The 26,332-nt window shown below is 40.2% G+C and overlaps 2 protein-coding genes and 1 long non-coding RNA gene across 6 annotated transcripts in view; 1 reads left to right on the top strand and 2 right to left on the bottom strand.

Moving 5' to 3' along the window:
• M7BP (Myosin-7a binding protein) overlaps positions 1-1,366 on the bottom strand; it is a 32,818-nt gene extending 31,452 nt beyond the window's left edge. The window contains exon 1 of the mRNA XM_070213198.1: positions 1,259-1,366. The gene's annotated coding sequence lies outside the window, so the exon portion shown is untranslated. The remainder of the gene's footprint in view (positions 1-1,258) is intronic.
• A 3,018-nt stretch (positions 1,367-4,384) lies between these two features.
• Positions 4,385-25,728, top strand: HisT (Histamine transporter). 4 transcript variants are annotated; one of them, XM_017159402.3, is made up of 10 exons: positions 4,385-4,484; positions 13,615-13,936; positions 16,702-16,813; positions 17,047-17,149; positions 17,681-17,905; positions 22,398-22,539; positions 22,876-23,072; positions 23,142-23,266; positions 23,471-23,581; positions 25,276-25,728. In XM_017159402.3, the coding sequence occupies exons 2-10, from the start codon at positions 13,792-13,794 to the stop codon at positions 25,559-25,561; spliced, it is 1,446 nt and encodes a 481-aa protein (XP_017014891.2). In that variant the 5' UTR covers positions 4,385-4,484; positions 13,615-13,791; the 3' UTR covers positions 25,562-25,728. The 4 variants fall into 4 exon arrangements, with proteins under 4 accessions (XP_017014891.2, XP_017014894.2, XP_017014895.2 ...); XM_017159405.3 differs by lacking the exon at positions 4,385-4,484 and adding an exon at positions 10,706-10,905; XM_017159406.3 differs by lacking the exon at positions 4,385-4,484 and adding an exon at positions 11,026-11,431.
• LOC138912063 (uncharacterized) lies at positions 22,876-23,583 on the bottom strand. Its single transcript, XR_011417709.1, has 2 exons — positions 23,442-23,583; positions 22,876-23,386 (listed from the first exon to the last, which is right to left on the bottom strand). It is a non-coding gene; the product is annotated as an uncharacterized lncRNA (long non-coding RNA).
• Positions 25,729-26,332: the final 604 nt, after the last annotated feature.

Below are 26,332 nucleotides of genomic sequence, written 5' to 3' on the forward strand. Positions count from 1 at the left end.
AATGTAGACGCCAGTCGCTGGTTAATACTGTTAACCGATGCTGTCCGATTGGTTTTGGTTATCTCAGTTTTCTCATTTTTCTCGCTGTTACTTGCTTACTTTTGTTCGTTTTCAATTTACGGGTGAAATGGCTTTTATTTCTGGATTATTTTTTTTTTTCGTTTGTAAAAGTTGTTTTCACAGCCATGGCTAACAAGAAAATAATGAACAAAAAAATTAAAGCACACACGCAGAAAATCAATGGATATCAGCGGAAGTGCAACCTGTAGCAATTTCTCACAATTGGGGGTTGTTCCAGGGTTCGATTCAAAGTGCATGCCAACTACAGTAGTCAATCGAATGAGCGAACCAATGATATAGCAAGGAAAGCAGAGCTAGCTATGTTTTGAGATGTTTTATAATGTGTGTCATTTTTAGTATAATTGTTTACTCATAAGGCCTTTGTTTACTATTCAGAAACTTCTGCGAAATTCTAGACTGATTGTAATTAACCTTGTTGTGATTATTCAAATTCTTAAAATAGTTAAATAATTTGTTTTTCCATCTTTTGAGTCACATCAACTGCTATGATTTACTTTGTTTACTATTCTTTATCTTAAAATGTCACTTTATAATGCTGTATAATTACAACTCTTTTATTTTTTTTTATATTTTTTCTTTGTATTGAAATAAATTTAAATCTTTGGTATAACTTTGAATGAACCTATTACAGTCTTGGGTGTGTTAATTAATCTAAAAACTGTTTAATAACTTTTTTCTTAATCGGTTCACTTTTTCGATCTTGTACTGTGTCAGCAATGTTTTTGTTTTGGGCTGACATTGACACCTGTTCACCTGTCCGCCCGGTCACCTGGTCACCCTTTGGGCCCCTCCACTGTCATTTATTCTTTCCGTTTTTCGTTTGTCGCTTTTGGCTTTTTGTTTATTTGTCATTTGCTTTGCGCATGAGTCGCATGTTTAGCTGCTGTTGTTGTTGCTGTCACTTTGGGCATATCGCACGCTCCAGTGACCCATTATATATACACAGATATAGTGCCTATTTGGTGGCAGGAGTGCAGGGCTCTCACAAACACAGTCGCACTTAAATGTTTCGGTTTTGGGACAAGGCTCAGAGGTCTGCCCTTCGAGGTCCCGCTTCAACGGTTCGAGGTTTGAGGTTCGTGATTCGGAGTTGGGGGTTCGAGGCTCGAGGTTCGAGGGGTTCACCTATCGCCGAGAGGTTCGTAAAGATCGTACACTATATAGCCAGTACACGTACTCTCCGATCTCGAGCGCCACTCCGTTTGTGCAGAAGGTTGAAACGCGAATGAGCGGAGAGCCGCAAACTTTTGAGCTGCGAGTCTGGCTTACAACAACTTCGGTTGCCTTAGCTTTACCGTTTGTTGTCGGTTCTCTCTGGGCATTCGAATGCTCTCCGATGAATGCTATATCGCTTGGCTCGCTCTCTTTATTGTTGCTGCTCAACAGCTGTCACAGAAATTTAGCGGCAAACTTTTGTTCTGCACTCTTCTTCCACATATTTTGCATCAGCTTTTGGGGGTAGAACTTGTTTTTCGGGAGGGGGTTGACAAACGGGTTCCGATTTCAAGTTCGACTAGGGTTTAGTCTAGGGCATAGAAAGTGCGATTCTGCGGAGGGAGTGCACATTTAACCCTTCAAGTTTCTATACAATTCAAATAATTTGTTAAAGAATAAAAGTAACCAACTTTTACTTTAATGTTTCAATTAAAACTAAATAACTTGTTAATTTTTATATTTAATATTTAATATTTATAGAAAATATAATTTGCTTATAAAAGTAACATATTTTAATACTCTGTTTTTCAGATCTTCTGAAGTTGTTACAGACTTAGTGGGTTAAGCATTTCCATGGCGTCCAATTGTTGTCCCAAGTGCTTAACTTTTTCTTGGCTGCTTTCTTCCCGTCTGTTTTTTCTTCTGCTCTGCTCTCTCTCCCTCTCTTCGGCATTCTTTCTTCCTGTCAGCCTTTTTGCACGGTACAACTTTTCCACTTAGCGCGACGTGTGCTAAAACGTTAATTTGTATGCATAGGGAAGCAATTGAAGATGGGAGATTGCAAGACAGAGGGGGAGTGACAGCCGATGAAAGAGGCTGAAGAAAGGGGCGGGGGTCTGGGATGGAGATTGTGACTGAAACTGACCACTGGAGATTCGGTTACACAAGTTCAGTTAGTCAGTTAGAAGGAAGTCTCGCGAAAGTAGAGACAGACGGCTATAAATAGTTTATGGGCCGGCCAGCCGATTTGGGTAGTACCCTATCTCGGGGCCTCTGGAGTGCGAGAGAGACGGAGGGGCGGAGTGGGCCTGGTTTATGTTTATTGCCCCGCTTTGACCCACCTCGGTACTTGGTACTTGGAACGCTGCGTGGAGTAGGAAGCGTTTAACTACCTTTGAAAGACATTTGATACATGGGCCAGTCGGGTTTTGCAGAGTTTATTTTTGTCTGCGTTTTCTTTTCGTTTTATGTGTTTTTCGCCGACACTCCTGCTACGCCATCCAAGGCAGCGCATTGCACCTGACACACTCACCTGAGATGGAGGAACAACAAGCGACACACTGAGGAAAAAGTTCAGCAAGATTCCTAAAAATATAATAAATATCAATCCTAAAACTATATAAAATTAAGAATTCTTTTGTAAAATTTTCAGATTTGTGTTCTCTTTTATTTATAGAACCAATTTAAAATTATTTGTAAAAATTTCATTTCTGTAAAACTACTTAAGACTGAAATAAAAGAAATATTTGTAATGGTCTTTAGGCACCTTTATTTTGCAGTGCACTCCATAACAATATAAAGCCAGCATACCGAAACTTTTATCTTTGGAATTTTGCTCAACACCTTTATTTTGATCAATTTTTCGCACTCTTTTAGCTGCTATTGATACGCAAGCCAGAACAGGAAGGAGAAAAAAATGTGCGGTGCATTAAGAGATGACTTTCCGTTCTGCTCAACATTCACATCAAAATACCTCGCCATCATGCCGAGAGATAAAAGGCGCAGAACCTCTGGAAACCGTTAAGATAATCATCAATGAATGCGCGAATGGGTGAATGAGTGAGTGAGTGAGTGAGGAAGAGGTGTGTTAGCCACCCTGCAAGCCATTGTTTATATCCCATGGTTTCGGTTGTTTATGGTCGAAACGTGGGACCGATCTTCCATATCAAAGAAGTTTATTCAGTGGCCAATTAAATTCGCTGGCGCTTCGATCGGTGAAAGCATTTCATCAACCGCCAGCAACCACTTTCGATGTCCAGGGCCATGTGGAGTAATTCGTTTGCATCAATCAAATGGCGTCGGATAATTTTATGGTTTTATGCAAATTTCCATACTTTCGAGTCTTGTGAAGTAGGTCCAAAGAATTAATTTTAATTGTATTTTGATACCCAATTAAAAATATAGGCTAATAGATTTGTTAGATTTAAAGGTTAGGTTGATTTAAAAAAATAATAATATGTAGCTTGGATTGTTAAAATAGTTCTAAGAGGCATTATATTTATTTGTGACCCCTATCAATTTTTAAAAATTATATTATTTTTTCCACTAAATAAACCATTTTGAAACAATTTTGTTTTTTTCTCATAAACTTCTTAATAAAAACATGACAAAAGTTTGCATGTGTTCATATTAAGTATACGTATTCATAAGCTATGATTGGTTGCAATTACTTGTCAAAAGCTTCGTAAACTTATGGAAACCCCTGTCATCCAACTTCAGAAAAGCCTGATAGCAACAAGTGGCTGATTTATCTTCCCGCCACTGAAAGCGAGTCACCCTAATTCCGCGCCAACATATGACGTTACACTTAGCAGACTTTCAGGCATCTGCACATTAAATCGCTGATTAAATGAGTGCTTATTATTGCGAATTTAATTTCATTATTTCCGTTGAAATAACCACTAAATATTAATTATGTTTTCGGTTAGCTCGCTGCAGCCGCTTTTTGTTTGTACCTGCGCAGTGGGAAGTCCGGAGAGCAGCCAGGATCCACATCCTCCACAGCATCCTAGCCAGCTGATTGCTGCGAGTGGATCGCAAGCGCCCGACATATAAAAGGGACCGAGGCAATAGGATTCCAGTAGTCCTGTTCAGCGATTCCTCCCCAAAGTGTTGAAAGCCCAAGGCAACAGCAGCAGCAGTATCCGCAGAAAAAGGAGGGAACTTTTTGCAGTGCAGAGCCAATATTTAAAGTGCCCAAGTACGTGTGGGTTTTGGGTCGTAGTTGACGAAGTTTGCAGTGCCGTGAATTGAAGCAGTTTTCTTAGACCTTCTAATAAATTAATTCCATTTCGCCCCCTTTTGTTCCTTCCCCCCACGAAATGCACACAAACGCATCTGCAGGTCGTCAGTCGCCACTGTAAAGCTACGGTAACTCATTTTAGCGCGCCAACCGAAGATTTCCGGCTATATCCTGCATCCTGCGAGGGAAGTGAGTGAAGAGTGAAGAGTAAAGGACGCGGCAAAGGGTAAGTAATGCGTGTGCAGCAAGCGTTTTCGTCTCATTTGATTGCAATTAAAAGAAATTGCTTTAATTGCGAGTGGTGGAGTGTGCGCTGCCGAGTGCAGTGGCGCCCGAGCAGGGACCTTCCATTACCAAAGGCACTCCTTTTGCTTGTGGCATCAACAAGCTGCCAGACGCACTGAAAAGGGGCTCAAGAGGCGCGAACGTGTCGCATGGAGGAGATGAGGCCAGCGAAAATAAAAACAAACGTGAACGAAACTAAAATCCATAAATTGATTTTTCCGCCAGCAAAAACAGATCCAGGTGTCTTCACATTTTTATATTTTCTGTGTTGCCCCAGACCAAAAACCCAGAGACCATAACCCAGAGTCAACCCCCGAGAAGCAAAGCTAGACAATTGCAAAGCACAGACACACTGAAAGGCATCACCTTAACCCCCGTTTCCCGATTCCCCCGTTTGCCGCTCTTAACCCACACAGCTGCCCCTGTCCAAAGCTCAGCCAGGCCAAAGATTTGCGAGAGCAGCAGCCATGCCACATGCCACATGCCACGAATGTTGCCTGCTGTGTGTTGGTATTGGTGTCTGGCCCGCAGCACTTTTCAATGTGTGCGCCACAGCCTCTGCCTCCCCGTCTGTGTGGACTCGAGCTTGTGACGTAATGTTTGGAGGTTTTTGAACTGAAGCACTCTCGCACAAACACCATTACAACACAGCAGACCGAAGCCCCAGAATACAGAACCAAAGCATTGAATGCTTAAGCTCATTACGGCTTTAGCTTTAATAGGCACTTGGCCCAGGGCCATCTATTCTCATTCTCATTCTCACCTTTAATCGGGCAGGATATCAAGTAAACTGGTTGGCATTCAGAACCAAATTAAAGCATTCTCTAAACACTTGCTGCAAAACTAATTGACATCTTAAGTCGAAATAAAAAAAAGGGTCCTTGATAAGAGTGGTTATTCACAGCATTCTTTTATTTCGTGCTTTCCTAACAAACTTTAACGTGAAGTTTGTTGAAGATTGTTCGTAAATTACTTTTTATTCCCCAAAGAATTACCTACATTATTTAAATAGTTTTAAGTTCCTCTTGGTATACGCCTTATAAGTAGCACGCTTAAGTCAAGTGTAAAGTATAAATTAAATAATTAAGAAATAATAATGATATGAAAAATAATATATGCATATATACATATGTGATATGTTATTTTATTTTATTTTTTTAAACAATATTCTTATAATATACAATATTCAGTACTGACCATTTACTTTTTGCGTATACTTAATATTGCATTCATTTTTGTATGCCCTTTTCAATATATTATTTCACCATTTACAAACAACAGTTCATTTTAATTGAAATGTTAATTTTTCCTACCCCCAAAATAAGTTAACAAAAAGTTATGAATCGAAACTGAGAGGTTTTCCCAGTTATTCGGGGGCAACAAGTTCAAGCTGTCAACTTGCCATTTCTAGAATACAATAGAACTTGACGCTTGGTTTCCAAACATAATAAATTGCATTCAACACCATCCTCAGCCAGCCGCAAACTATTTATCGTTTAGGTCAATTGCCACCTTTCAAGGATGTGCCCAAAATAGCTGCAAGCTGAGGTGAACCGACGGGGAGGCGAACGCCTTCGACAAGTAAATTGAGTGCTCGAGAGCTGCGCCACAGCCCAAGACTTGCAACTTTAATGGGCCATAGAGGGCCCAGGAAAATTATTGATTTGGGTCGAGCGGAAAGTAGGCCACTTCCTGGCGGGCAGCACAAATGAATGCTAAACTTGCCACTTGGCCGCAGAATGCACTTTCTGTGCACTCTAGTTGGCTTAATTATGACAAACTGGAGACAATTAGACCCCTTTGTTGCCGGCCATTTGTCAGAGGGCTGGGGTTAGCCACCCACCCTTGGCTGGGGAAAACCAAATCCGACCTTGTCCACCTCCTCGGGGCAGCCGATAAATAAGAGTCCGCCGAAAACTAACGAGCGATACATAAATAACCCAGAAAAAAAACCGAGAAAGCAGTTGGGGAACTGAGGGACAAGAGTCAACTGCATTAAATGCCAACTGCACGGTGAGAAATGAGCCAAAGTGGAAAGAGGACAGGGCAAAAATGTAAAAAAGTAATAGTAAAAGCCAGTGACTGCCAGTGAAGTTAATTACAAATGTCCAATTAGGAAACTGACAAGGCCGGGGCGTCCAGGAACGGACAGGAAGTACGTCTTTGATGCAATTAAAAACGCATCTGCCGCAGAAGCCGAACAAAACTGCACACTAATCGCAGATACCAGGCGAAAATTGCATAATTGCGGCCGAGGCGGCCACCTCCCTACTAAAACCCTAGTCCAACCCTATTCCAACCCTATTTCACCCCCTTTTCAAATGGACCGCAGCATGCGGCCGAGGCATAAAAAAGGGTACAAGAACGCTCCAGCTGCTGCGGCCAAAACTTTTCGCCTGATAATAGGAAATTCACAATGCGCTCGAAGTATGCTACACATTTTCGGTATTTTGCGGCCCACTGCAAAAGCTCCTCGTCGCCTATTCTCTTTGTGATTTACATAGAACTTGGGCAATAAAATACAATTTATGGTAATTTATCTAGCTTAGTCGTAAGCCCCCTCGTCAATGGCACAAATTTTTTAATTAATAAATAAATGTTGCGGAAATTATTTCGCAGTTAGGCGGCCGCACGTCGAGGGGGTGCATGGGTATTGTGTGATATTCTGTACGTATATAATTACGCGATTTGCCAGGGATTAAGAGGGGCCTGACAAATGCTGGGCCTGCTTTAGCAAGGACGCATTAATGAGACGCCCGACGGTGAGGCACTGAGGCGAGGCATCCACATAAAGAGCCAGGATACCACTTATCCCTCAAAGCACAAACACACATTTAGAAATACAGTCGGGCTTCCCAAGTCATTAATATCCCGTAACTTGGGAAAAAAATTAAATGGCTATGGCATTAAACGAATAAAAAGTTCTGAAATTGTATTTAACAGTAACCTAATGCTGAGGGGTAATTTATGTAAATTAATTAAATGGTTAAAATATTAAAAAATATTAAATATATTATTAAAATATAATATTAATATTATATTATTATATAATATTAAAATATTAAAATAATATTGCATGGGTTTAATATTTTATTAGGGCAAATTATATATTGTAATAAAAGCTTTTAAAGATTTTTCAATAGGGATAATGTTTAAATATTCCAGAAAATAACTTTAAATAACCACAATGTACAAAAAAGTCCAAGGTCTCAGAAAATAGAGTTATATTTAGATTTTAAAATCCAGGGTTTAGTTCAGCCTTTAGAGACTTTACTGTGTACGCCTAATATTGGGCCAATGATTCTTCCTGTCACTTACGCTTCAACGAAGCGTGAAAACGGATTCCTCTCGGGGATAGATTGCCCCTAATCCCCCTCCCCTTCCCCTGTTGATTATGATTGTGATTTGGAGCCTGGCATTAAACGAGCTCGGCCACAAATGGCCAGAAGGTGTGGGACGCGCTCACGTTCAAATTGGGTGCATAAATATTTCCCTTTCCCCGGGTCCTTTGCCTAATTGGCGCGAGGATTGCGTTGGCATTCGCGATTCATTGTGTCCGCCGGCTACTTGTCAGCTACAAATTGCATTTCGAATTCAGCTGCCCGGCTTAAGTGAAATCAAGACAAAAGCTGGCGGAACTCGAATGCAATTGTTTCCAGAGTGGCTCATGAGAAATGTTGCAATCGGCCCTCGGGCGCTGCTTTGCACACTTCTCAAGTGGACAAGGTGGGTGTGGATAGGGATGTGGGCGTGGGTCTGGTTGGGATTGGGTTAGCTTAGGAATGGGGTGGGATCTAAAAGGATTACGGGCGGGTGGCGCAGCGAGAATCCATTAGTAGCGTATACGTTTGTTGATTCCGCCAAAGACCGTGGCTTGCGTTCGCGCCTTTTACCGACAACGAGGTGCAACTGGGTGAACTCTAACCCGGTGGGTGGGTTAGTGGGCGGTCGGACTCCCAGTTGGCCGTATCATTCGGTCTGTTGGTACTTTGCCAGCAGAATAATAGATTGACTTAAGCTTTGTGTGGAATTCAAATAGTTTGTTAGTCCGTTTGCAGCTACGTTTTCCCTTTTTATCCTTCGAGTAATTACAGGATAACGCCATGTCCGCTGTCTCTGTATCTTTTGAATATTTTTGCTTGGGTGTCAGGTGGTATCAGTCGTATTTCAAGGTTGAAATTGAACTTTAAATCTTCGATTTATTACAAGTACATAACTCCATAAAGTACACTCAGAAAATGAATCGCCCTGAATTTTAGAAAATCGCCTATGGATTTGCTTCACTGGCGATTTTTTTCTTTAAAATAAAAAAATTTTCTACTGGTAAAGAAAATTTTCTTCCAATTAATCAAAATTCATTAAATTCAAGAAATATTCCAGAAATATAGAAAAAAATCGCCAGTAAAGCAAATCCATAGGCGATTTTCTAAAATTTTTTTTTGAGTGTAGCTCAATAAATCACAGCTTTAAAGCCTGCTTTATATTCCTCGATTAAAGGCTTTCAGTTAAACACATTAATAGTCTGCTTAATTACGTTGTCTAAGGGAAACTTTAGATTGTTTACCATACTCGTAAAAGCCTGACGCGCTGAATCGTGACCACTCCACATGACGGGAAAATCAGGGGAAATCATCCGATCAACGGGATTTATGGAGCCGCAACACGAGTTGCTATAGGTTAATAATAGTAATTCTCCCCTAATACACTAATCGGCCTAATGTCATGTTAAATTCTTATCAGCACTTGAATTACGAGGTCATTATCGGCGAATGAGTTGTAGGAACAGATGAGAGTTCCGCGAAATATTCGCATAGCCCAGTGACAAAGTACAATACTGCGATAAGTCTGGAATCCAAGCATTTCTGCACTGACAAAACAATTAACTTTAAAACTATTTAAAATTTAACCATTTCTGAAAGAAGTTTTTTTGGAGACAAAATTTTAATGAAAAGAAAAATAGTACCAAAATATGAAGGACCTTTTCAGTTTTGTTTAATTCTTTTACATTATATGTTATCGTTAAAACTAAAGAAATACTTGTATCAATATCTTTAATCGCTTTCACGAATTTTTGGAAATGATTTCATAATAAGGCTTTGGAACGAAAATTTCCCTTTAAAAATGAAATGAATTAATCTTTTCCTTATGAATCTAAAACATGACAGGGTTAATTCTATAAAAGTAAAATATTTATAAAATTTATAAAAATAAATTAAAGTAGTAGGGATTTTTCCGCCAGTGCATGGCCCACTTGAAACAAACGAAGCACTTTCCCCCCAACCCTCGCGGAGAATCTCGGACCACCGTCTGGCCGTGTCTGTGCTGATATTTGTATTATAAATAATAAAACATAATAATTTGCCTTAATCGAATAATGACCCCCGGCCACTGCGATGGCGTCGCCACCACGCTGCGGGCACCGTCGGATCCGCCAAATCCGTCGTCGTCTGGAATACGAAACCAGACCGGAGAGCCCGACCAGAGCCCCACCAGGGAAGTGGAAGTTCCCGCAGGCAAATTATTCAATAAAAGCCACAAAAACAGCGAAATGAAAAATATGAACAGACCTGTCGGGCAAAAAGAGTGGGGGGAATAGAGGAGGGAAGCCAGAAATACACGTGCTACGGTCGGTAAAAAATAAAAGGGGAGCACAACGGAGGAGCGGGATGGGCTAAACAAATAACAGAAAATTTAAAACGGATTGCAAATGCAATTGTGTCCCAAGTACAGGGGGACAGTGGTAAGGTGAACTAAATAATCGCTTCATTTAGAATGCGCGAATAACTAATTAGGCACAGTTAAGTTTCCGTAAAACGACGCTTTACTACATTTGTACGCCCTAATATACCTTAGTATTTTATATGGATAACAATGAATTCTTTTTTAAATTCTTTAGTTAAAAAAAGGGACATTCGGTAACATAAAGTATCAAAATAATTTTAGAATAACGTTTGAATAATTTACAAAAAAAACTTTTCTTTTGAATTTACCTTTTTTGAAAATTCAGATTTGAATTTCAGAAAATCAAATGAATATTTCTGTCTTTTTTGACATAATAATTTTGAGTTCAAGTAAGATCGAGTTTTAAAGCCTGGTTCAATCCAGCAGGTGATTCCTGTACGCTGATTCACGACAGCTGGATTTGGTTTTGGAAGCGATACCAGAAATGAGTGTCCGTGCGCTTGGCACAGACGTACGTGAATCCCCACAGTGCCTGCCAAAAGTCGGTCGACCGCTCGACCTAAAATTTATAACTCGAGACCTGGCAAACGTGTTTAAATATTTGTCACTCGATTCGGCGATAATGTGAAAGGAAAACAATAATAAACGCTGACTGCCAAATGCCCTAAAATCGAGGCGAGGTACTTGTAAATTAGTCAAACACCTGTCAGAGGCTCTCAAAATAGTTCGTAATCATTTATCACAGATGTCTTTAATCGTAGGGCACTCGAAGTGAGGGTATTTGGTTTACTTTGTTGTCATCGCCACAACGAAAAATCAGCTGTTTGCCGCAATAACAAGTGAACGAGCCGAAAGCGTTTTGCAAATCAACATTGCTGTTTATGACGGAGAGTTGAGTTGAGCGCTTTTCGAAATCAGTTTCAGTACCACTTTGTCCGTTCGCGATTGCGTGCTCCGTAGGTCGTCTTCTCTCCGGTGGCTCAGCAGCACCACGGTACCTCAGCACCACATAAGAACCACCTTAATCAGCTGTTCGGAGCCCACTAACTACTTACTCCGTGCTCGGTGGTTGCCGACGAAGAACGTGCCAAGACAGAGTGCCAAAGTGGGTGAAGAGCGACAGTGGCGGGTTCAAAAAAGCGAGGTCCGACCCACCGTAAACCGAAAACTGCGAGTATTGGCCCCGTGTAAATCGCCATCAAAAATGTACGTGCGTGTTATTGGCGCAGGTGGGCGGTTGAAAGTCAATTTCCGATGTCAGCCAGTTCGGGAAGTTATTTACGTTGGTTCGGAACCCCTGCATATGTAACTGCACTGGGGAAAACAAACAAAGAAAACCAAAGTTTTGAATTCACAAACGAAGTGTTTTAAAAATACACGGAAGATCTGAAAATAAGACCTCCATCAAGTGGCTATTTTTGAAATGTGTCGAAATCTTCTTTAAGAACTGACAAGATCAGTGTGAACTCAACAGCTAGTGATATTATAAAAAATTGAAGAGAGGACAAAAATGTATTACTAAATTAAAAATGGTTCGAAAAACAAATTCTTCTTCTAAAAATGTGGATAAAGAAATAATCATACTGAGCCTAATAAACTACTTACTGGACTTAATTTTGCCTGACAAAACTTTTAAATGATCATCCTCTTTTGAATGCATTGTTTCATATCAAAAGTTTAATTACTTAAAATTCAGTTTAAATTAAATTGCTGTGATCAAATCAAACACCGCAAGCTCTCATATTATTTAAAGTTTTGCATCTCTACGGTTTCTTTTTGTTTTTAACAATAGATTTCCCTTCGTGTAGCCGGTGTCTAGAACCCGTCTTATCGCAATGGCACGCTCATCGACCACAGGCAATATAGCTGTTCACTCCATTTACGAGTATTTATCTTGACGAAGACCAACCTCCCGCCGATTGTGTTGGGCAAGCAGCAACTATGACGCTAATCTTGAGTGTTCGAAAGAAATACAAACAATACGAATTCTTGCGATTCATGGCGATCCGAAATGCTTGGGAAGAATCCACTCTATCGCGAGGGTCTTTGAAAGTCGGCAATTATCTCTGCTCGACAGGCGGCCTCCGATTGTGCGAAACTGAATCTCAATTGGGGAATCTCCCTGGGCTTGAAAACCTAATGCGGCAAATTGATTTAAATGCGGTGATTAACCATTTGAAATTCAATTGGTTGGCATTTGTTATCAGCACTGAATGAGCGATCTAATTAGCCGATATGGAAATGAGGAAAAACTGTGTGCACACGACATGTCTGTCTCTTTGCGAAAGCAAAAAACATTTTCATCTCGTTGCAACTAATGACATTAAGCCAATTGCGAAAATGCACGTGCCAAATGAGGCGACGAAAACTATCAGCGAAAATAAAACACCGAAATAGTGACCCAAATGCAAATCGGAATCCGAACCGGAATCCGGCATTCCAATTTCCAATCCCAATCCACTCAATTTATTTGGCGGTGCATTCAGTCAAAGTCAGTCAACTGTCGCTGATTGCATTTCGGCAAAGCCCCAAGCCAAAGCTAAAGCCAAAGCTGAGTGCTGAAGCTACAGAAATCTAAAAATCCGGATTCCAAAATCCAGAGGCAGAGCAACAAGTGGCCGTGAGGGTGAATTCCGTGCTTAAATTTGATTCAATGGCTTTATTAAAGCAAATTGCAATGTCACAACAGCAGCAGATGGGAAATTCGCGTGTAATCACCCCAGTCAACAAGCTAATTAAGGCGTATTAATATCGGGTTTACGTTTGTTTGGTTTACCCAAAACCACAGCATTTCGGTGAAGCTGAAATCAGATCAGGCACAAAAAGCTAATGGAAAGGGGGTCAGTGATTATTGAGGTATATTCTATAATTTATAGCTCTTTTTGCCTATTTGATCTATTAACAGCTGGTTAACAGCAACAATAACCTATTAAATTCAGATTAGGCACAAAAACTTTATGATAGTGGAAAAATTGTGGGTGATTTATGGCTGTAGATACAACATATATTAATATTTGTCAATTTGTTCATAAGGAAAAACATATATTTAAATAAATAATTCCATCAAGTGCTTTTAGAGTGCCACAGTTATTTAACCAGCTGTTCCAGATCAAACCAATCTCACCTTGTAACCCATATCTCTGTCTTTTGTGAGGTTGAAACTAGAATTTCCAAGTTCAGGGTCAGCACACAACAACCTCATTAGCATAACTAATTCCCGCTAATCCATAAACGACGGCGGATAGTAAGCCACAATATTATGTTACTTTTTATGACCACAAAATACATGCATAGATGTATGCAAATTCGTAGGGGGCTGGTTCCATTTTAAATTTAAATGCCGCAGCAATTTAATTCAATTTATTGCCTGCTTTTGCACTTGCTTGCAGAATCTATTTCGAAAATCAGCTTTAAGCAACCACGACTGCCCCGAGTGATTCCGATTGTCACCGAGAAGAACAGAGAGCCGGCCACCACAGCAATTTAACGACACCACCGATCACAGAATTTACACCTGTCCCAGCCGCAAGTAGCGCCGCCTGCAACCACCCACCACCACCCACTGGATGGATCTGAAGCACAGCGCCAGTGGAGCTGCCGAAAACAGCGAGACCTTCGTAGCCACCAGCAAGTCCACAGACATGATCACGCCCAAGGACAAGGAGGGCAAGGCGGCCAAGGCAGCCGGCGGACAAAATGCCCCAGCCGAAGGTAAGTCAGTCAAAAAACCATTTTTACTATAATATTTACATTTTCCTAAAATATCCAAATAATCGAAATACTAACCTTACTTGGGCGTAAATAACTTATAATAATATTGTGAGTTCACATGAATAGTTTTGAAATTATACACCCATCGAGCACGTTTCCGAACCCTGCTCATTAGGGCGGTCCACATTTGTATGGACATTTTTAAGGTCCTACTCTCACCCGCTTATACGGTGCGCATTTTTGAAAAAATCGTGTTTTATTCTGAGAATTGGCTTCAAAGTTTATCACCCATACGCACTGTTGCCTTCGATCAAAAAGTTTTTCTAATCAAGGTGGCATAGATTTCAATTATCAATTATTCCAACAAAATTCATAATTTGACAAGACAAGAAATGGGAGAACGATTTTTTTAGATCAAATTCGAACTGTTATACGTGTCGTATGAGTAATTTTTAAGCCAACTTTGAGGACGTTTCGCAAGGTCTAAATCACGAAAAAATATTTGTTTTGTTTTCACATACATTTTTTGCTTACTTTAATATACCATGTTCATAGTTCAACAAAAATTTCATATAGAAGAAATTCGAAAAGTATTTGAACGAGAAGTTCTTCAAATTATCAAAACTATTTTCCTTAATATATCGCCATAACTGACCATAACAACACAAAGTAACATGGTCACCATTATTATGATAGAGAAATAGTAAAGAAAAATATAGAGATAATCAAGGTAGCAACATTGAAAAGGAATCATTTTTGAGGTGAAAGAATTGATGTATAGGCTTTAAACTTTAAAGTTTAAAGTAATTCGAGATCAATAACTCGGATAGTGTTTTAATCAAAATAGTTCAATCTGTAGAGTTTGACAAGGCACTTGAAAATGTCAAAAAGAATCATTTTATTAATGTGGGGTGACTACAATTTTTGATTTTAATCAATTTGATACGACCTAAATTAAGATAGTAAAGAAATGAAGTGAAATAATTGAGTTGGCGGCATGTAACAGATATTAAAGTGGCACAAAAGCCTACTTTATAACCTAATTAAAAAAGCATTAAAAACAATATTACACTTTTATTTTTTTTATTCCATATGATAGCTGTATAAAGTCGAATTCCGCAATTCACTCATCTGAAACAATGCCGTAGCAATGTTATATTACTTAAACACATGCATCGTTTGCATTTCATGCCACGGGTAGTTACCTTACAAATATATGTATCTTTGTGCACCTGCACTTTGCATGTCAGACATGAACGACCATTTTGGCTTAACTGCACCTCAAGGTAGGCAATACTATCGCCGTGTTTGTGACTGTGGTGTGGGTGGGTGTCTGTGGAAGTGGGTGGTTGTATTAAAGGGTGTGCACAGCGGCAGGCATTTGTATGCAGTGCAATCCAAGCACCACACAACCACACACAAATGCACTTGGCAAAAGCCTGCCAAAGCCACAGCCGCACATTCACTTAAAAGCAGTCCCAGCAGCACTGAAAAAAATTATTCATTTGGCAAAAATACATCTTAATTTGAGGTTTTTTTAAGCAAAAAATATAAATAATTTTGGAAATTGTAAAATTTGAAATGTAAACTTTTGGAAAAGGTTTTAAAACTATCAATATTTTGTAGAAATATCTTTATTTTGTCTTTAATAATTTTAAATTTTTTAATAAAATTTAAATACAGTTTTAAAAGGATAATTCTGGGCTTATCCAATATTTAATTAATTTCTTATTATTTTATTTACAATTTTTCCTGTGCATTGTAAACATATGCCCGGCCATTGTACCTGTATGTGTTTGTGCATACACGTGCCTTAACTGAAAAATACAAATAAAGAACGGCATCAAAGGTTTTGTACTTTCAATGCCATGCAAGCCAAAAAGTTAGTGACGTCGCTTCTGAATTGTCACAAATTGGAACAAAAAAAAAGGATGGATATAAATAGAACCAAAGACCATATAGTATATACAATCCAATGCATGCAATATAGTCGAATGCGCTTAAACAAGCCATTTAATTCGCAACGCAAATAACGCATCGTTTACCTTTGTATGTAATGCCATGCTTTTATTTGTAATCAAACATTTTAATCATAAATATTTGCTTGTGTTTCATGGCGCACAAATGGCTCCCGTGGGAAAACTAAAAGTGCGCACAAATGAGCGAAATGAAAGCGAATGTCACGAGTGCCCTTATTTGCCTTTAAAACTAAAGTTTTCCACTTCATTTGAATGTAACTCTGTGTTTTTCTGTAAGTTCCATTTGGGTCAAAGGAAGGTAGTTAGTTTAAATTCTAGAACTAATGAAAATCATTAATTAATTATAAAATACTTATAATATGGGGTAACAGTAGCCAAATAAATGTGTAATAATAACTGAAATAGAGCACAGTGCTCTGTAGTACCGCCTTTGCAATCTTTAGCTGTATAAAGTACCTACTAACTTTTGACGTCGAAAGCCTTTAAGTTCGACCTTGAGAGAAGTACCAAAAATCCCCTTAAGGCCATGCAATAACTAAGAAAACAGAAAGGGCGGATCAACTTATTATGATAATGGGGCGAGGGTGGGCGCCTCCATTTGCATGGATATTGGCTTCGGAAGAGGCCTTAGGCCCGAGTAAGTAGTAAGTGAGTAGTGTAATCCTGCCCCCTAATCCAGTTAATCCGGTGCAGCTACATGGGGCTCTTCTCTTAAGTCAGGATGGGAAGCCCTGTTACATTCTGAAGTGACTTTCACCTGGCCCGCATTCTATTCCTATTTTCCAGGCTACAAAGTTTACGCCCGCCGCTGGGCGGTGCTCGCTCTCTTTGTGTTGTATTCATCCTCGAATGCCATGCAGTGGATACAATACACCATCATCAACAACATAATAACACGGTGAGTGAACGGGTTGAACGAGGGGCGGTTGTGCGATTCCGATTCCGGCAAATCGTGCATCATATTTCGTTAAAAGTTTTCACAAAGCTCATTAAACAACTTGACTGTGGGCGTGGGGCCAAATGAATGGCGGTGAATAAATTAACTTCCCGTTCGCCGACAACTGCACTCCCGCCAAGGGACTTCCCCTCGTTTACCCCTTCTAATCACGACTACGTTCTGTCCTCCTGCAGCTACTATGGCATCAGCGATAAATGGGTGGACTGGACGTCCATGATTTATATGATCCTCTACATACCGCTCATATTCCCCGGCAGTTGGTTTTTGGATAAAGTGGTAAGTAAGTGCACTGGCACAAATGGAAATAAATTAAAAATTTTAGTAGGGATTAAAGTAGAAATAAAACTTTGATAACGTATAAGAATTCAAAGCTTAAAACCTACTTTAAATCTAACAAGCGGACGAAAAAGCGGTCCTAAAGTAGTTAAAATTGTCGAAAAAAAGTAAATTTGTTATGTAGCTAAATACCATAAATACTAAGAATAATTTAAAATAATTTAGTTGCTTACAAAAATGTAGTTTTAATAAAATCTAAAAAGGAAAAAGAATTTTTTAAAAAGAAACTTCAAAGAAACAGCAATTATTTGATTAGGTTTTTAGATGTCAAGAAATAATTTACTGTTTTTATAATTTTAATAATATTTAGTTTGGTTACCATTAAATATGTTATTCTTATCATAAATTAAAGATTTTGAAGGATTTAGATTTAAGTTTTTCTCAGTTGAAAGGGGGGACCCTTTGTTTCCCAGCACTTGCGTTGCTCATTATTTATGGCCCTCCATTGTTTTATTTGCGTGTCATCAACAGGGTCTCCGCATAACCGCCCTGGTGGGGATTGTGGGCACTTGTGTGGGCGCCTGGATCAAGGTCTTCTCGGTGGATCCGTCGCTCTTCTATGTGAGCTTCATCGGCCAGTCGATCGTGGCTCTGGCCCAGGTGTGCATCCTGTCGCTGCCCGCCCGTTTGGCTGCCGTGTGGTTCGGTCCCGACCAGGTGTCCTCGGCCACCAGCGTGGGAGTCTTTGGCAACCAGGTGAGTTGGTCCCAGGAGCAGTCGCTTTCGATGGCCATGATGCTGCCATGTAAGCCGCTGCAACATTGTCTTGTGAGTTAGTGAGCCGTTGAATTTGCATTAACACGGAAAAGGCAGTGGAATGCCGGCACGCCCCCTTTTTGCCAGATTGATGCAGTAAGTCGGGCAAGGCCGACTGGGAACGTGGGCCAGGACCCACTTCCGGTGGGGCGGAAGTGGCTTGCTCTGACATTTTTGCAGCTATGGCTGTCCTGTGAATCCTGGCCAGGCCAGGCAATCATGAAATTGCCCAAAAGAGTTGCCGCACAAGTTAAACAAAACTGACAACGGCAGGGTCGACCCGTGCCACGCCCCCTTTCCGCCTCAACGGCTCCCAATGGTAATGCATGCGGAAGGCTCTTTGAGTGGATTCAATTTGGCGCACTGCATCCGCATCTCTGGCCAGCGGCAAAGAGGTTCAATTTATTCAGCAGCGACAAACAGACGAAATGACCTTTCCGAAATTCGCCGGAGCTTAAGTGATTGCCTGGCTACCTTGTGGTCGTCCAATGGGGCTGGACAATTGAAATGTCAGTGGATGGGTTGGCCGGAGATGAGAAAAGGTGGCCTGGGATAAGATGAGATGGGTTGAGGTAAGGTGACATGCATTATGCGGTTACAAGTGCAAAACTCGAGATTGCGGCCGACCGACCAGTTGATTACTTGACTTTTTAACCGAATGGGAATGTAAAACTGCAATAAGTAAGCCAATGAAGAAGACATTTTCATTAACCAAAATCAAATTTGGAATGCGACACGGGAAAATGGATTATTCAGTTGCTTCATGGAGTTAAGGCCAATTTCCAATTAAGCCATATGATGTACAAATCTTGTTTTACCTTGAAAACGTGTGAAGATTGTGAAGGTACAATAATGCAGGGATGTTTGCAGGGCACAGTGCCATTTAAATTTAAAAGTTTCTCCAAAAGAATTAAAATTAAATATATTTTTTAAAGTGACAATACCATAGATTGGTCTAAAAATTATTCATTTTTATGTGTTTAGTTAAGTTAAATTTTTTCAAAAAAAAACTTAAATAAATTAAATAAAACAACACTTAAAATATAAAATTAAATGTAAAATTTAATTTGCTCTAAACATATAAAAACCCTAGAATCAATGTTTAAATGTTTTCTTTGGAAAAAGGAATAATTTATAAAGGAATGAATAAATAAGAACTATTAGACTAAAACTAGAAAATACGTTTCTATCGAGTGATTTAATAGTTGAAAGATAAAAATGTATTTATTTAATTACTGTTTTATTGTAATACGTTTGAATACAAAATACAGTAAATTTATCTAGCATCTGACACGTCCTTTACAAATAATTAAATATAATATTTTACCGAAAGATTTACCATTTCAAAAACCAAGGATTAGCAAATTAAAATACTTTCATTTAAGAGTGTATTTTTAATGACAACTAACATTGTGCAACCAATGGCAAATGTCACAGCCTTGCAAGTGAGTGCAGTTTTTGTTTTCGACAGGTTATGGGCTTAAACACCGCAAAACAATTAGGCCGCTTGCTTAGCCATTAGCCAACAGTGTCAGGTGCGGCTGTGATGAATGACAATGGCACTGGGAAATGGAGAGTGGAAAATGGAAAACGGGGAAATGGAGGGCGAAAGGCGGCGGAGGTGGCCAGGGGATGTGGAACAGTTTGCTCTTTATGTTGATTTACGAGCACATCGGGCGGCAGGACTGCAAGTGCAAATATGGGGCTCAAATATCCACAGCCGCCTCTCACCTCCCCATCCACATCTACATCCACTGACATCCCAGCAAGACACATTGCATCCTAAACGCACCTGCGTGTCATATTTGCCTTTCACTCGAGTGCAGATGAAAAGGCTTATAATTTCCGCTTGTCCCAGGTAGGAAGTCACAATGGGATGTGACAATGTGGGGCTACGTGATGATGACGAGGACGAGACGATGATGTGGATCAGGATGGGTGTTGGAAGGATGGCGAAGGGCTTTAAAGCCAGCCCGGGTAATCTCTTGTCGAAATGCCAAGCCGAACTTGTGCCCGAAAAAAAAGAGCCTTCATAAAAAACGCAGCGTGGGGCCACGTAGATGGCCCACATACCGAGTGACATTGAAAGCGGAAGCGGGGAGACCCCCCCAATCGCCTTGGCAGCCTTATCTGGCAAGGACGACGCACCACACGCTCTTGGATCAGAGCACTCCCAACCACCCACCGCCCACCGCCCCCAAATCTCGCCTTTCTGACTGGCTGAGCCGAGCTGAAGCGGATTTGGCGGAGGAGCATTGTTGCCAGAGTGCTGAGCAAACACAGTTTCTTTTCCCCCCTTTTCCATTTTTTTAGCACGTTGCTTTTTTTTTGCCGGATGGTCATGTAAACACGGCCGGAACGAGTTGTGCCGCCAAGTCGAAAATAACATTCTCCAGGGCCGACTGCGAACATTCCGGCGAATGAATGTAATGGCAGTCCCTCCTCCAAACGAGGCTCAGACGCTCGCTTCTCCGAGCCAAATATTTATTCTCGATACCATGGAGAGGCTCAGACTGCAGCCGAAAGTCCCACTCGAATGTCCTTTTGGGCTCCCTCGTAAAAGCCCAAATAGCCGGAACAAAGGAAGCCTGTCGGCGCAAAAAAAAATAGGGGGAGATGAGCTCCTGGCAGCTGCCTGCTTTATGGCCCATCTCTCGGAATATATTTATTCAAATGGTTGCAATTCTATGAATTTACTCAGGCTCATATTGCCCGAGTATTTGAAAATCACATTTCTGTTTTTACTCGATTATACCAATCCCCTTGGCTTTATTGCGGAATCGAAAGGAATTATTTACATTTATTGGTGCCTGTAAAATGAATCCTTGATATTTATTTTATGAAATATGGCAGGAATATCCTTGAATTTGGATTTGCATTTCATTGCCGAATTGTAGGTATTAAATATATAGTATTTAAAGGTTTTGAGTTTTTCTGAACGGAAGCTTTTTTAATCCTGAAAGGTTTTCCTTCAATCAAATATTTAAATTATTCCGATTTCTTTTGGGAAATTTAAGTGTTAAAACATTGTATTTCTTTGTATGTTTTTCTACCTGATAAAATGTATCCGCATTTTCCACAGATTTTTGGTGTCAAGGAAGATTACCCAAGTAATCTGCGGGATAAGGTTTACCCAGATTAATAGAAAAATTCCGTTTATTCGGGATAGTCCTGATCCTTCGATAGTTGAGCTGCCATAAAATCAAACTACCAGCCCGAAATACAATTTTCTTGAGTAAAGATGACGAGAGGGAAAACCCCATTCTGTTTGCGTGCTCCACAAAGTGGGTGGCCCAATCTGGAACACGGACCACCTGCAGCTTCACCATCGGTATCTGGTGTGTTCGGTCACAATACTGCCAAAGGTTTTCATTTAACGTCAGCGGGAATTGAGTTTTCCCCTTTCCAGCATTTCAGTCCTTTGTTTGTCCAAACCAAAAGTTATTGCCAATGCGAAAGCTTCGCTTGGTTTACTGTGTGTGAAGCTGAACTGTTCAACCGGGCTGACATTTCTTTTGTTCGCTTAAATAAAAACAATTGGGACTCGGCTGATTATTTGCACACACAAAAGGTTGGTGTTTCAATTCAATTAAAACGGGAACATTCCCGTGAGCCTTTAATTAATTGAACCACACCTGATAAACGGTTGCCTGAAATTCTTATATTGCTTTAACTTCTGTTTTAAGGTAACCAATATACCAATTTTTGGTTCAATTTTTTCGCTAATAAAATTGCTTTCATGGTGCAATTTATTTTCCTGACTGTCAAATGTCACATGGCCCTAAATACCGCTAGTGCCACTAAAACCGATTTATAGCATTTTTTAAAAGAGGGTAAATAAAATACAGAACAAATTCTATACTCAACTAAAATATACCCTATAATATCTTTTCGGAATTTACATTTTAAAAATACTTTAAGGTTTCATGCCCCAATCAGCCGAATTATTTATTTTAAGCTGATTGAGGTATTACTGTGAAGAAAATATTTGTTTCCCATCCGTTGCTTAATCCACACGATACCCTATCAGTCTTCCGTACAAAAAATCAAGGAAAATAACTAAAAATTGCATGGCTCAACTTTTGTGCATTGGCGTGTGCGGAAAAAAGCGAAGCTGTCACAGCCGCGCCCGGGGTGTACATCTATTATTTTTTTCCCGTAAAGCAGCGCCACAAACTTTGACGAAAACAAAAACACAACGGCAATAGAGAATCAGGGGGAGGATCCGGAAAAGGAGCAGGCTCACTATAAATCAATTTCACAGTTGCAGCGTGAATAACACCAGCGAAAGGGTCGGGGGGCAGAGAGTGAAAGTCCGGAAGAGGAGCAAAAATAGCAGCGGATTCAGAGGCAGCAGCGGAACCGGAAACAGATTCCGCTTTGAGCAACTTGTGTACAATCGAGAAATCCGCCCCCTTTTCCTTTCTTTCAGCTGGGCGTGGCCGTTGGCTTTGTGCTGCCACCCATGCTGGTGCCAAATTCCCCGGATCTGGAGACGGTGGGCAGTGATCTGCAGATGATGTTCTACTTGGTGGCCGGTCTCACCAGCATCCTGCTAGTCCTGATGGTCTTTTGTAAGTAAAAGTCTTTAATACGGTTCAGTTCCACACTTAACACTCCGATAAAGTTTACGTAAACACTCAATAAACTCTGAGAGTCTTTTATGTGTTTTTAACCACCACCACATTTTATATCCTCAATTAAATTTAAATACAAGAAAATATTAAAGAAGTATCTGCATCAAAAAAGAAAGTATATAACATATAACTACTAAAATGTCTAGAGATTTCTGTAAATTAAGAGCATTGTCAACTTTTCGTAGCTGTAATAACAATCCCTAAAGCCTTATAAATGAAAACAGCTATAATTATAAATATAATAATTGTTATGAAAACGTTCCATTTTATCAGTTTTCCAGGACAAACCGCCCACTCCGCCCTCCGCCGCCCAGGAGGCGGCCCAACTTTTGGAGAGTTCCGGCGAGGAGCAAGTCAGCTTCATGCAGTCGCTGAAGAACTTGATGACCAACCGAAACTTCATCTTCCTACTGCTGTCCTACGGCATAAACGTGGGCGTCTTTTACGCCATTTCCACGCTCCTGAATCCGGTAAGAGCCGAACTCCTCACTCGATTAATGAGCGGTTAATGGGGGCTAATTGCTGGGATTTGTTTACAGGTGGTGCTGAAGTATTATCCCGGCCACGAGGTGGACGCCGGACGAATTGGCCTCAGCATCGTGCTGGCCGGCATGCTGGGTTCCGTGGTATCGGGCATTGTGCTGGATAAGACGCACAAGTTCAAGTAAGTACAACAATAAACAGGGCTGAAGGGCTTTTTGCGAGCATGTTCGAAACTCATTACGCATACGCCGTGTGGCCCCGCTGCGAGTGGGGGCTGCTTGAGAAAGTTTTAGCTCGGCAGCTGCAGAAGTTGTTATTAATTGAATGAGGCTCACTCGATGTTTAATGAGCGGTACTTAATGTGGTTAAACCATCAAAAATCCAGGGAAACAACGCTGGCCGTCTACGCGCTGTCCATGGTGGGCATGTGGATCTTCACCTTCACCCTGGACACGGGTCACATCGCGGTGGTCTATCTGACGGCATCGCTGCTGGGGTAAGTTGATCTTAAAGAATTTACCTACAAACAATTTTCTTTTCTTTTTTTTGACAGAACGAACTCATACCATTTATCAAAAATAGATGTTGTGGTCATAGAACGTAGTAGAGCTGCAAAACTATCGATAGTGTAGTCAGTCGATTGTTTGACAGCATTTCAGTCGACTGTTTCGATATTATCGACTAGTCGTTATTTGACATTAGAAGAAAAGTTTATATCAATTCTATTCCAAGTAAATAATAAATAAAGCCTTAAATAGTGTTGTGTTTTTTTTTTAATCAGTCTGTATGTACATTTAAATATACATAAAAGTCAAATTTTTAATTACTAGACACCCATTCGTTCTTGTTTAAAACAAGTAACATGTTCATAATTCTCTTCCAAACATCGGAAGCTTTCGGTTTCCCTTTTTCTTGAGAGTCTACTCGTAACCAAACTAATAGATTATGCTGATTAAATTATTTAGTTGTACTTACCATTTTCTTTGGAAACAGCTAAAACTTCTCCATTTTAAATGAAAATAATTTAAAAGATTCTTTGGATTTTATAAAGAAATATTAGAGTTAAACTATAGAAATAAGCTACAAACGTTACTTGATTTAAAAAAAAGTCGATAGTAGTCGACTGAAAATCGACTGAACAATCGCAAAGCATACTATCGACTTGTAGTCGACTTCAGTCGATCTTTTGTCAGCTCTAGAACGTAGCTTTATGTCTATGAATATGCCTTCTTTAAGTTATAACTCAGTTAAAAACAAGAGAGAACGCTATAGTCGGGTTGTTGTCCCGACTATCTAATACCCGTCACTCAGCTAAAGGGAGTGCGAACGCTGTGTCGGGTTGGTGTCCCGACTAATAATCGTAACTCAGCTAAAGGGAGTGCGAGGGAGATAGATATATAATTTTTGATTGCGTATAACTTTTTAATGAATGGTCCGATTTGAAAAATGTCTTCTACATTTCGATAGGTATAAATATACACAACAAAATTGCATTTATACTTCTCGGAAATCTTTAAAGATGTGGGCGCAGGACCCATTTTAAAATCGTTAGTGGGCGATTGTGGGCGTTAGAGGGGGCGTGGCGCTCGGCTAAAATAAACTTGCGCTGCGTAGGAAGCCAAAGAATATGTGCGGAAAATCTCAACCTTCTAGCTTTTGTAGTTTCTGAGATCTCAGCGTTCATACAGACGGACAGACGGACAGACAGACAGACGGACAGACGGACATGGCTATATCGACTCGGCTAGTGACCCTGATCAAGAATATATATACTTTATGGGGTCGGAAACGCTTTCTTCTAGCTGTTACATACTTTTGCACGAATCTAGTATACCCTTTTACTCTACGAGTAACGGGTATAAATATCCTAAATTTGTTTAAAGTTTGGGGTTCAAAATTTAGAGAGTTACGCTTGTCAAATAATTTAATTATCTAACGATATAAGAATCTGGTCGCCAGTAATTTGGAAAAAAAGGCATTTTTAGACTTCGAGGTTCCTAAGATTACAAGTGTAGGGTCATTTTTTAAAGCGAATAAAATCAGTATGATTTGATCAAGGTAATAAATAGAGGCTTATTTTTGAAACACGCGGTAATTTATCTTGATATTTTTTTTTAATTTAGAAAGAATTTTATATTCCTGATAGATAGGTTTACTAAAATTAATTCCCCATCACCAACTCCTTTGCAGCTTTTTCATGACTGGCTACCTGCCGGTGGGCTTTGAGTTCGGAGCCGAGCTCACGTTCCCGGAGCCCGAGGGCACCTCCTCCGGCCTGCTAAACGCCTCCGCCCAGACCTTCGGCATCTGCTTCACGCTCTTCTACTCGGAGCTGTTCACCACATTCGGAGACATTGCCGCCAACATAACCATGGCCGTGATGCTGATTGTGGGCACCATCATTACGGCCACCACCCAGTCGGATCTGCGGCGGCAGAACGCCCAGGTGCCCGCCAGCGGGGCCATCAATCCGTAAGGAACTCACGCCGGACCGGTGACTGTCTTTTATGTATAGTATTCTACGCATATCGTTTTACCGTTTAATTTATTTAATTGTTTACTGTACATTCCGTTGTAGCCTTAAGTGTTGAATTTTAAAATGTTCATTAAAGGTGCATAGCAACATACACGCCAACGCAAAAACACGAACAAGAAAACACACACACACGAATACGAGTAAGCTTAGGCAATTATTTTTTAAATTTTATATTGGCCACCGACTAGGGTTTAGTGCATAGGTTAGATGAATCGAAATTCAGCTTTATCTTTGCGTTGCAACTGCACCACAAGAGTACATGCCACAGCCACACGAGTACATACTATACAGACAAGTGTTATATGGAAGTATCCTTCAGTATTATACCCCTAATAATCTAGCGAACGTTGACAATTTGATTGCTAAACGGAGGAGTAGTATCCAAAGCAGTTTGAGGCAGTGTATCCGAAATCCAGCGAATGCATTACCGAACAGTAGCCGCTCTCGTCTTCAATTGTTCCCTCCTTCCGCCACTGAACGTGTATATAATATATATAATTGTATTCCGGACCCGATCCAGCGAGAGAGCGCTACTGTTGTACAAAGCACAAGTCTATCCTGCATATCTGGCAAACTGTAATAATTTTGGAGGATTTACAACTAACAGCAGATTCAAGTCAAAATATATACCTATACGAAATATATATACATAAATATATATCTATACATTTGATAGTGTTGTGAACTAGAGGAAACCCACACTGAACACTC

This window comes from Drosophila takahashii, chromosome 2R, assembly GCF_030179915.1.
Source record: "Drosophila takahashii strain IR98-3 E-12201 chromosome 2R, DtakHiC1v2, whole genome shotgun sequence".
NCBI lineage: Eukaryota > Metazoa > Arthropoda > Insecta > Diptera > Drosophilidae > Drosophila > Drosophila takahashii.